Raw genomic sequence first — 12,294 nt, forward strand, 5'->3', positions numbered from 1 at the left:
GGGAGTTGAGCATTTTTGCCTTAGGAATGGGTGCTGTATTTTCGAAGGCTTACGAGCGGAAGGTCTTAGCTGCTAATGCTCCTAGGTTCCAGTTACCTTAAAGTTTTATACTTTAAGTTAGCTTTAAATAAATAAATGTTCGAAGGCTTGTTTCCTGTCCAGACATTTTTTCCAAGCTTCTAAGCTTCTCATGCAGTCCAAATGAAGCGATCTTGGCCGCTATTTTAGAACATATAGAACATGCAATATTATAGAACATCTTGGTCCTCCACTTCAGCCTGTTACTAATGCTGATGAAGAACATGTAGTCATTATTTATTTATATAAAGCAAATTTAAGACTTAAATCTAGAGCAAAATATCTACTATGAGCACTACGTCCGAGGATTGCAGTTCGTATAACTTATATCTATATTATGGTACACCTACACATCGGCTTATTTTATTTTATTTTGTTTTAATTAATACCTTATATATAGTCTTTGAAAAATTTATAGATAGTATCGCAGTTTATAAAATATATACATAGATCCTTTTATCGCAAATATCCTTCATTTGTTCCCCATCTACGTCTAAAAACATAAACTGATTGAGTCCCTCAATTTTATGATAAGTAGCCCATCCCCTGGGGTTTTTTACTTTGTTAAAATTATTTTTCAGGACAAATAGGGAAATTAGTAGGCGATTATTAAGTTGTAGTTATTTTTTTATGTGTTTAAACCTTCGCTTGGCAGATCGCCAACAGATGTCGCTGCTAGTCACTAGATGGGCAGTATTTTTCTGCTCATTCGGCCACTTGGTATTTTTTCATCGTAAGGTCACACGGCGCACATGGTGTGCGGTAACAACTTTTTTTGCCGGCAAGAAATGTAAATTCAGCTATGATCCGCACGATTTCCATCCGCTGGTTGCTGCAGCGTGTGGGGGACAGGCGGCACTCCACTTGGCTGGTGGCCAGCTCAAGGAGCTGCTTTGCCCGCAGCCTGAGCACCACCAACCAGGTCAAGGCCGAAGCGGAGGAGCCCCTGGCCAAAGTGGAGGAGCCCTCGCAGGCGGAGCTGTTGCGCGAATTTGCCCGCATGCCGGTGCAGCGCATCCGGAACTTCAGCATCATTGCGCATGTGGATCACGGCAAGAGCACGCTGGCTGATCGGCTGCTAGAGCTCACGGGAGCCATTGCGCGGAATGCCGGGCAGCATCAGGTGCTGGACAGCCTGCAAGTGGAGCGGGAGCGCGGGATCACGGTCAAGGCACAAACCGCATCGATCTTTCACCGTCACAAGGGCCAGCTTTATCTCCTCAATCTCATTGACACTCCTGGTCACGTAGATTTTTCCAATGAAGTGGGTTTTGTGTCAAAAATCAGCTAATTCGTCTGCTAATCATTTACCTATTCCCCAGGTTTCCCGATCTCTGGCTGCCTGCGATGGTGTGGTACTCCTGGTGGACGCATGTCATGGTGTGCAGGCTCAAACAGTGGCCAATTATCATCTAGCCAAGCAGCGTCAGCTGGCAGTGGTCCCCGTGCTCAACAAGATAGACATCAAGCACGCAAACCCTGATCAAGTCTGCCAGGATCTAAAGCTGCTGTTCGGCATAGAGCCCGACCAGGTGCTGCGCGTGTCCGCCAAGCTGGGCACCGGCGTATCTCAAGTCTTAGAAAGGGTTATAGAAACCGTGCCGCCCCCACAAGTTCAACGGGACAGTAACTTTCGGGCTCTAATCTTCGACAGCTGGTTCGACAAGTATCGCGGAGCCCTTAACCTAATTTATGTGCTAAATGGAAAACTAGAGCAGAACCAGGACATTCAGTCGCTGGCCACCAAGAAGGTGTATCCCATAAAAAGCATCTCTGTGTTGAGACCAGCCGAGTGTCCCGTTCCGGATCTATCCGCTGGTCAAGTGGGTTTGATTGCTTGCAATATGCGAAACAGCAAGGAGTCCATTGTTGGCGACACCATTCACCTGAAGAACCAGTCCGTCGCCGCCGCAGGTAGCTATCGTCCGCAACAGCCCCTTGTTTTTGCTGGAGTTTTTCCCGCCGATCAGTCCAAACATGTCGCCCTGCGCAGTGCCATCGATAAGATGGTACTCAATGACTCGGCGGTCACTGTAAAAGTGGATTCCAGCCCGGCTTTGGGACAAGGCTGGCGTTTGGGCTTCCTGGGACTTCTGCACATGGAGGTCTTCTGCCAGCGTTTGGAGCAGGAGCATGGCGCCGAGCCCATAATCACAGCGCCTTCCGTCACATATCGTTTGGTGTTGAGTAATCCAAAGATGATCAGGCAACAGGGTCGCGATACCATGGACATTTCAAACGCAGCCCTCTTCCCGGAACCGCATTCCATCAAGGAGTACTATGAACCCTTGGTTTTGGGCACGATCATCACACCCACGGAGTATGTTGGCCAGGTGATCAGCCTGTGTGTGGAGCGACGGGGACTGCAGCAGAGCTCGGTGAACATCGACGAGACCCGTGTGCTAATGAAGTACGTCTTGCCGTTAAGCGAGATCATCCTGGACTTCCACGACCGCCTCAAGTCATTGAGTTCCGGCTACGCTAGTTTCAGCTACGAGGACCATGGCTATCATCCTTCGAACCTGGTTCGTTTGGACATCCATCTGAACGGCAAGCCCGTGGAGGAGCTGTGCCGCATTGTCCATGTGTCCAAGGCTACGGGCGTGGCTCGGCAGATGGTTCTCAAGCTGCGGGAGCTTATTCCGAAGCAGATGGTTCAGATCGCCATCCAGGCATGTGTGGGCAGCAAAGTGCTGGCGCGCGAGACCATCAAGGCGTATCGTAAGGATGTGACAGCCAAGCTCTACGGGGGGGATGTCACCCGGCGGATGAAACTTCTCAAGCAGCAGGCCGAGGGCAAGAAGAAGATGCGCATGTTTGCCAACATCCGCGTGCCGCACGAGACCTTCATCAATGTGCTCAAGCGGTAGGATCGATCCCGACTAGAACATCACTTCTCGAAGCTGTTTGTGGCCAATTTAGGTGAGTGATTGTTGTCATTTCGAAAATATGGTGCTAGGTATAACTATTTCTTTTTGGATTCCTAAATTGATAACTTTTGAAGTTGCTGTTTGGGCCACTCCAATCTGTATTTAATTAAACATTGCGATGTTTCTTTCCCTAATTTTAATGCAAATATTTGCCGAAAACCTAAATCTTAACATTGTTTAAAAAATACTTCAGGGCGGGGCTGTCGCTTATCACCCTTATGCACCCTTCACCCGCCCCCATTTTCCTCTCCAGTTTCCGCGGTTTGTGCGATACGACTTATCATTGTTTGGCTCTTGGCTGCAAATAGAATAATAATTCCGTCTTATGATGTACTCGCGGAATTGGGCGCGGTTGTGGAACGCCCCTTTTTCAAAGTTCATTAACATTAGAACTAGACAAAAACTAGCACAAAACAAACTAAAAGGTAGCGCAGTGCGAGTGTGGAGAGCATTTTTTTGTTACTAGTTTTCGAGTTGGTTATAGCACACTGCTTGGACATCGCAGCTAAATAGTTATTTATTTATGTAAATGTTCATATTTATACTCGTTACTCGTAGATTCTTAATAAAGTATGTATGTATCACTTAAAAGATCTTTATCAAAATTCCACCCGAGTCGAGTCATCACTGTTTGTCCGTCCGTTAGTCCGTATGATCGTCCGGATCTCTGAAACTATAAGAACTCAAAACATAAGATTGAACATGCTCATTTTTGTGACGCCTACGCATATCAAGTTCAGCTTAAAACGTGATTCCGATTCAAGTTAAGCAGAGTGATTAAACGGTACTGAGTAATGAAATCTCCAAAGAAGTGCTTTTACGTCGGTTCTCCGGTACTCGACTATATTTGTTTCTTTCTTAGTAACCAGTCCACTGAATTATTAATAACTTTTCACAAAATCTTGCTCGGAAAGGAAATTTCAGTTTTGACAAAAATAATCAGTATTTCCAGTTTTAAAAGATTTTTTATGATTTCTGCATCATTAGTATTAGTAATTCACTGCTGATGAAGACGAAGAAAGGGTATTTGGGTTTCATACCTATTAGCATTTCCAATAGGGCTTTCCTTCACTTAGCTTGGCCTTGACCATATTGTTCTTGTTAGTGGGTCGCCCGCAGAAGGAAAACCACAGGGAAGAAGAAGAGGCGGAGACAGTCAGACACAAAAATCGAATTTCCCTGACCCTGAAAACTGCCACCAAGCAACATGCATCCCAACTCACGGCAGTGACAAGGAGGGAGAGAATAGCGAGAGAGCTAGATATAGTGCATAACGGTATCCCCAGTCGCCCCAAAATCATACGTAAATACAGTGCACGCCCAAAATGGTGAACCGTCCGTTTTAAAATATGTTTAACCAGTCCCAATGTTTTTGAATTTTGAGATCTTAAATCTCTAGTTTAGTACTTCAATTTCAATAATACTCATTTTCCTACAAATGCTTTTGAAACTCATAAATTGTAACCTTTGATGGAGTTAATTATTTTATTATTTTTGAAACATTTTTTATTTTGGGCAACAAGGCGAAAGCTACAACTTATGAGCAAATACCCAGTAGGTCGACCAATGGTTCACTGTACCGAGGGCGGATGGTATTTGGCGGACTGTGTGTGTGAGATAGCCTGTTTGTTGGGTCGCTTGTGTCGCTCTCACAGCCGAAAATTGAGAGAAGAGTGAACTGAAGTGAACCTCCAAACCTGAACCGGCGGGTGGGGGGGTGGTGAATTTTAGGGGGTGGCGGTGGGTGGGTTGTTGTTTTGCCGTTCGCTCTGCATGTGTGTGTGACCTTGAAAAACAATAACATTGTTGTTGCCCCTGGCTTGGGCAAAAATGCAAATTGCAAACAAACCGAATCGGCAACCGTTCGAGCAAAACTGTTAAATGCGGTTATGCAATAAAAAAGCACGGCAATAGGTTTCGTGTGGGCAAGGAGGGGGTGTATTTCCATACACATGTATGTATATGTGTACATAATGTATGTAGAATACGCACACACTCACTAATAGTGCAATTTGCGGATCAACTTGTTGCAAAAAAAGACGGAGAGGGTAGAAAAACTCAAGCAGGCTAAAAACAGGAACTTTTATAATTTACGGTTTCAAACCACCTAATATCTTGAACCTTCCTAACAACTTATGTATATTACACTTTCAACCATTTTCATTTTCTTGTACTACCCATCTCAGGGTATTAAAGTGCGTTGCTTTTATTTCGAAAATTAAAAAATAGTTAAAGAAAAGTTATGTATTAAACATACCTTTTCTTTTTTGAATGTTTTCAAAAATGTTTTCCATTTTTTATTCAAAATCTAAATCCAAAATTTTATTAATTGTCATGGTGTCTTGGGATCCAAAAACTATGGTTTTCAAATCCCCTTTCATGAATTGAACTGCACTCTTTGCGATTCTCTCCCTAACAAGAACAAAGCGAAAACAGCTGAGCGAGTGCAGCAGGTGCAACAGAGACGGCTGCACTCTCCGTTCCACTCGTCAAACGGTTACTTTGTTATTGTTTTTGGAGAGAGGCTATCAGGTGTGTATGTGTGAATACGGATGCGTTGCGGATATGGGGAGCTCACATACACTCACACGTACTGAGGGGCGCCTGCAGAAAGAAAAAGTAAAATAAAATACATTTCGCTCTAGTGTTGTTGTTGCTGCAGAGCGCAATTAAACGTCAGCAGCGACGCCGCGCACAGTAGGGCCTATTGGTGGCTCGGGTCAATTTCGCTGTCAAGTAAATATCAGTAAAAAATGAACCGCTAACTATTCAAAGTCACAAAATCTTTCGCGCATTATTTTTTTTTTTAAATATTATACAAATGTTTATTATTTAAATAAACGCACAGTGCAACCCAAATTCAAAATAGTTGGAACACATCACACTTGTTTGCTCAACTTGCAGAAAATTTCGCGATCGGGCCCACAGTGCGAGTTGACGTCTCCACATCGTCGTCTTTGCTGCCGACGTCGCTGCCTCTGGCCGCCGCACAAAAACACAAAAACAGAAAACACAGTCAGTTTTCATTCTCATTTGACATCATCAACATTGAAATTTAATTAAACGAGAGCAGAGTCTTCGGTTCGAGGCAATAGTTTAATTCAAGTAAAGCGCGATTTGAACAAACTTTTATTTACGACAAGGCAATAAAAAACACTTTTCATTTAGCTTTATTGTTTAATGCGAAAATACCTTAAAAAATAAGCGACGCGCACAAAATAACAAACGTCATCAGCTGTTCTTTGTTGGTGTGTGTGTGTGTGTGTGAGCTTTATATGCGAGCGAACATAATATGCTTGTGTGCGTGCTGCTTTGTATTTTTGTTGTTATTTTTTTTATATTTTTTTATAAGTTACAGTCAAGAAATTGCATTTCAGAGGCAGCTGAAAACCTAACCTAAAAACCTAGAACTAAACGTTTGAAGGTTATGAACAGAAACGTCCCTGCCCCCACCGCTCATCGTCGACCGCCCCTTTTAAAACTTGGCCTTGACCGTGTGCATCTGTGTGTGTGAGAGTGAACGAGATGGATAGAGATGGCCAACGGTAACCAACAGCTGACAGCTGCACTTTACTTTGCCAGGTGGCAACGCTGGTACCGCGATCCTCTTCCCCTCTCTTTCCATCCAAAAATGTCCACAATAACAACAAAGGCAGTGCGTTGCTCGCACAAACAAATAAGCAGAATAACAAAGCAACAAGAACAGAACAGCAACAACAATGCGTTTAATCAAGTTCAAAGCGAACTTTGCGAAAATGAGAGAAGCCAACGCACTCGCACTCTCTCTTCGAGCGCTCTCCCGCTCGCACACACACACACACACACACACACATGCAAGCCAACGCTCAGCTGTACACGTAGCCTGTTTTCGTTTTCGTTTTTGTTTTCCTTTTTCCATTTCTTTATTTGTGTGTTTTGTTTGTCACATAATTGTGCAATAGCAGTACGAAAAACAAGTATTTATCAATATTTAAAACTATTATTAAACTTTGCATAAAGTATTGGAAGTAAAACGAATCTTATGCACTGATAATGTTAGTTGTTATTAATCTAAGCAGTAAAGTGAATTTTTTTGTACTTCAGCACTAACTTTAATTGTCTAATAAATCGATTCATGATTTCTACACATTAAATTAGAAAGGTGCATGTTGCAATTGTAAAGGTTTGTAATCATATAAGGCTCATTCAATTGATCATAAAAATCAATTTTTTTTTCCGTTCTTGTTGTTGTTAACCTTCGCAATCAGTGTTGTAAAATTTTGCAAGTCAATAAGTAACAGTAACTTTTGAGTGCGTTGCCTTTTTGCAGGTGCTTTGTTTATTTATTTTGCAAATATTTTAATGCTTATGTGGGTTTTTTTGCAAAGTTGTATGTATGCCTTAATTCGCTTAAATTTCATAATAATGAAAAAAAATAACTTTGTTTGTGTGCGATGAGTTTATATTTTTGTTTAAGGAACTTTTGTGTGAGACAAAAAGAGAAAGAACTAAGGGAAAAGGCGTCATAGCACGCACAAACACACATGCACAGCTGATCTATCTCGCTCTCTTTCTCGCTCTCTGGAAATTTGTAAACAACTCAATATCGCAAAAACCAGAGCTGCCAATTAGTTTTCATTTTCCAGCCACACTGGCAGCGCCGTCTTCTTGCATTTGTGAAATTCACCCACTAAAAATCATTGAAATTTTTCCATACTTGCAGCGTAATATGTTCGAGGATCGGGACTAGACAAATAGGTGGAAAAAGAAAGCTAAGAACATGATCAACGGCCTGAGCGTTGGCGGTGGTCAGCAGGTGGCGCAAGTGACGCCAACAGGTGCTGCAATTAAATTGCACTTTGCCTACAACAACAGCAACAACAGCAGCAGCAATAACAGCAGCAGCAACAACAACATCAACTACAGTGGCCTTAAAACAGCGGAGCCAAAAATGAGCAACAACAAGAACTACACAGGCAGAGCGCTGAAAATAGTTGAGAAGATACCGGGAGCAAGTGGAGTAATCACCGCAACAAGCGGCAACCAAGGAGCAGGAAACCTTGTGGGATTTTCTCCGGCAACAGCATCCTATGTTTCAGGCTTGTCCAGGGATTTTTTGATATCCAGAGAACTTTCCCAAAGATCAGGAGATTTCCTGACAGCTGCTGCGAAGATGGTATCCCAAATGGGAGCAAGCGAACTCCGCTGGCTGCCCATGCCCAGGACCAAAGAAAAGCCATCTAACGCAGCAGGAGCAGAAACTAAAACATTAGTCAGAAAAAGGGATGAACACGGATCACCTGGTAAATCAGCCAAAAGTGCCTTAGTTGACCCCCAACCGCAACGCACCGAAGACCAAGAAAATGCCTTTCGGCGCATCGAGGATGTGCACAACTATGCCAAGTTGCAGGACTGCAGCAGCGACACCGAAGACGAGGACGACGAAGAGGAGGATCTCGATGAAGAGGAGGATGATGAAGAGGAGGCGGATATCCAAGTCCAGTTGCCTGTGCAGCAGGAGGTCACGCGCATTCGTCGCGAGGCCGCCGAAGAGCATGTGGACGTGGACGTGGTCACAGTGCCGCAGCAGGAGCAGGATCAGGAAAGCCATCAAGTAGAGCCGCAACAGCAACAGCAGGATCAGGCAACTGATACCACACGACCGGAGCATCATGCCCGCCGCCCCATGAATGCCTTCCTTATATTCTGCAAGAGACACCGCGGCATCGTCAAGGAGCGTTACAGAACCTTGGAGAACCGGTGGGTTTTTTTTCCCAGCTCCACCAACTGCAAAGTACTTACAATGTTTTCCTATTTTAGTGCCATTACAAAAATCCTGGGCGACTGGTGGGCCGCTCTCGACGAGCAGGAGAAGCACTGCTTCACGGATCTGGCACAGCAGGTGGGGATCATAAGCATACAAATATTACCCGTGCTCATTTCTTTGATTCCGCTGTTTGCCTCATGTTTGTTGAGTATAAAGAGATTAACAAGCGCATTGATTTTCTTTTGTAGAACAAAGACGCCTTCTTCAATGCTAATCCAAACTTCAAGTGGTACAAACTGCCAGCTCCGCCGCTGCGAACACTGGCTACCCGTCCCAGCAACGCGGCTGCTGGTTTGCTCATCCCCAGCGAAGAACAGCCACAGCAGCAGGTGCCGGCTTCACTGCAAATGCAGTGGGCAGAGCGAGGGGAGATGCCGCGTGCTATGCTGCGCCCCAACTACTTTAAACTGGCAGACGAAACGCAGATGGGCGAGCTAAGCTCCCTACTGCAAGTTCAAGTACAAGAGAAGGACTTCGCCCTGCAGCAGGTGCTCAGCGAGACCAGTCAGTTTTTATCTGCCCACATGCCAGGTGGCAATTCAAATGGCAATGGCAATAAGCGCTCCTTGCAGGACAGCAACTCGAGCAACTCCAGCGAAGAGGAGGCGGCCAGTGGTAGCTCGCCCAACAAGAAGGCCAAATCATCACGCTCCTGCAAGGGCAAGATTTACCAGGAATTGGTCAACTCCGGTCAATTGGCGGCCATAGCTAAAAAGAGCAAGGCTCGATCGCCGCCGGCGGGCGGTATGGGTGGAAACTTTATGGACATACCCTTGGATGCGGGCCCCAATACACCGCCCGTTTCGCCACCGGAACGCCAGGGTAGCAGCCCGGATTCCATGCAAAAAAATATGAGGAGCGTTTCCGAGTCAAGCAGCAGTGGTTTCTTTGATCTCGAGGAGAAAATCAAAGAGCTGCCGGCCCTCAGCTTGGACGCTTACCTGCAGCGCAAACGTAGCACCAAAAAGAAGAAGAAGTTTAGCGGCACCAAGAAACAGAGGAACTCGAACAGCACAAGTGGTACATCAGCAGCTTCGAATGCAGCAGCAGTAGATGCTACGGCAAAAGGAGCAGTTCCAGCAGTTAACGAGCATCTAGTGAGGATCAAGCAGCAGCAGCAACTGCAGGCCGTGGGTAGTCAGCGACGAAAGGCGCGCAAAGAAAGTATCACTCGGCGCGATGTCAGTGCCATTGAACAGGAGGTGGCCTCAATTCTGCCCCTGACCATTAATGGCAGCTACTACTTCAACCAGAGCGGCACTCCCAAGGCGGTGAATGCCTCTGTAACCTCGTCGTCGAACTCGCCACCGCTGTCTTCGAACTCCTCGTCGTCATCCTCGTCGCTCTCCTCGCAGACGGCCTTCGACGTGACCTCCTCTACCTCAGATCTACTCATTCTGGCCGAAGTGGCCGCCAACCGCACTGAGCTGACCAAGTCCAACTAGCGCCTGCAACACCACTAACATCAGCAGCACCACTGGCTGTCCAGCATTACCACCAAATAGTTAGCCCAAATCAAAATAGCAAACTGCAAGATTGTCATAACTTGGAAATGATATATTCACATATATCATAATCTTATAATATGAAATTCTGTTTAGATATTCACCTATTATGTAGTTTTTAAGGAAGAAAAAGAGCATGGCCTTAACAGTTATTCATATCATCCATTACGTCAGAGCTGAGGAATAATACTTTATATTCTATTTACATTTATAGGTTTTTACATGATTTTCGGGTTAAGAGCACACATATTTGAAATATTCAGTTCTTAACCCCATAACTGTGCATTAATATTCTATTGTTTTAATCATATTATCAATCGAAAACTTTAAACTGAATGTAATTCCCAATTGTCGCCTTTATGATAGTCTTGCGGTCAAGTTGAGCACTCCTTTTCGATACTTACAATGCTTTGAGCTATTTGCTGGTGGTGCCTAATGGAGATGGAAAAACAGACATTCGTTGATCTACAATTTAGTCAATAATATTATGTAATAACAGAAAAGCAAGCCAGCAGAAGAGAATGCGAGAAGAGAGTCGCGGCGATAGTGAATTATGTATTGTTTGTTATGACGGCGGTAGGAGGAGACCCGCCTCAGTTTCACACGCATATATCTATATATTTGGTATTTAGATAACTTGTTCTGTTTTTTTCTTGTTAAGTTTCTCCTTTTTCGGGCCGCGTTCGCATAAGCAGCAAAATCAACAGCTGCGAACGCTCATTACATGTTAATTATTATTATTTCTAATATGTAGTCGTAACTTATTGCTATATTTGTCAAAACGCAAACAATTTGCAACAAAAATATATTCATTTTAAAGTGGAAACATGGGAATTTTCATCTGAAGAGCCAATTTTGCAATATTTAATTATTAAATCACAGAAAGTAAGTAGTTTATGTATGTACATGCAGGTATAATTAAGCATCTACATGTGTAGACATATTTACATATGCTATATATATTGAAATATAATCGGGTGCATATAATGTTTGCAGATTTTTTACTTCGTACATGTACATACATAGATGTCCTAGATGCCATAAATAGTTTCTACATATCCTTTTTTTTACCCGTAGAGAATGTATGCATATAACCGGAAGAAGGAAGTGTTTTCGACCCTATAAAGTATACATTTTCGTCATCAGGATCAGGATTAGGCGAGATGATCTTCCCACGTCCGTCTGTCCATCAGTAAGAACGTCGAGGTCTCAAGAACTATAAAGGCTAGAAAGTTGAGATTAAACATGCAGATTTTAGAGACATACATACATACATATATAGATTCTGCGTTAGTTTGTTTCCTGATGTTGCCACACCCACTGTAACGCCCACAACACTGCCACAACCACGACTTTTAAAAATGTTTCAATTTTTTTTCGTTCCATTAAATCGACACATTTGTTGGATACATTTATTGGATACACATTTGTTAATAAAAATAATTCTTAAAAATTACCTTAAAGGTACTTTAATAGAAAGTGCCATCAACGAATTCAAGTGTCACTTATTACATTTATTCACTTATACACAAATTTACTAACTTATATATTTATGTTTTTGTTTCAAGTTACTTTAAATTATTGATATAGGAGAAGTAAGCCAAGTACTATTTTGATAAACTTTTGCGACCACTTGCAATAAGATTGGACAGAAAATAATAACATTTTCTAAAATGCTTTCATACGGCGGAACACAAATGGAAATATTTGGCTAACGCGGGTCCGATAAGAAAATTCTATATTCAGTAAATGGACTCCGATTTGGATCTGCTCTCTTAATGTAAGTAAGAAAGACTAGATTTGAAATATTTTCCACTATCAGTTTTCTTGACACAAAGTAACATTTTGAAAAATGCACATTTCTGAATCCAAATTTCAAATTCAAGTTCATTTTGTAATCGATATATTTTTTCATTGCTCTGTGTGGAAAGCAACCCTGTTGCCAAGCCAGTGTTGCAAGACGCCGGCAAAGCTC

General features: G+C 43.3%; 1 protein-coding gene across 4 annotated transcripts; it reads left to right on the forward strand.

The window, feature by feature from the left end:
• Positions 1–805: 805 nt before the first annotated feature.
• Positions 806–11,145, forward strand: LOC122623602. Of its 4 annotated transcripts, none has more exons than XM_043802852.1 (4): positions 2,866–3,000; positions 7,711–8,747; positions 8,808–8,889; positions 9,003–11,145. In XM_043802852.1, exons 2-4 carry the CDS (start codon positions 7,768–7,770, stop codon positions 10,257–10,259), a joined length of 2,319 nt encoding a protein of 772 aa, XP_043658787.1. In that variant the 5' UTR covers positions 2,866–3,000; positions 7,711–7,767; the 3' UTR covers positions 10,260–11,145. The 4 variants fall into 4 exon arrangements, 3 of the variants coding, with proteins under 3 accessions (XP_043658787.1, XP_043658788.1, XP_043658789.1); XM_043802853.1 differs by lacking the exon at positions 2,866–3,000 and adding an exon at positions 6,023–6,113; XM_043802854.1 differs by lacking the exon at positions 2,866–3,000 and adding an exon at positions 6,051–6,151.
• The last annotated feature ends 1,149 nt before the right edge of the window (positions 11,146–12,294 follow it).

The sequence above is a fragment of the Drosophila teissieri genome, chromosome X, assembly GCF_016746235.2.
Source record: "Drosophila teissieri strain GT53w chromosome X, Prin_Dtei_1.1, whole genome shotgun sequence".
NCBI lineage: Eukaryota > Metazoa > Arthropoda > Insecta > Diptera > Drosophilidae > Drosophila > Drosophila teissieri.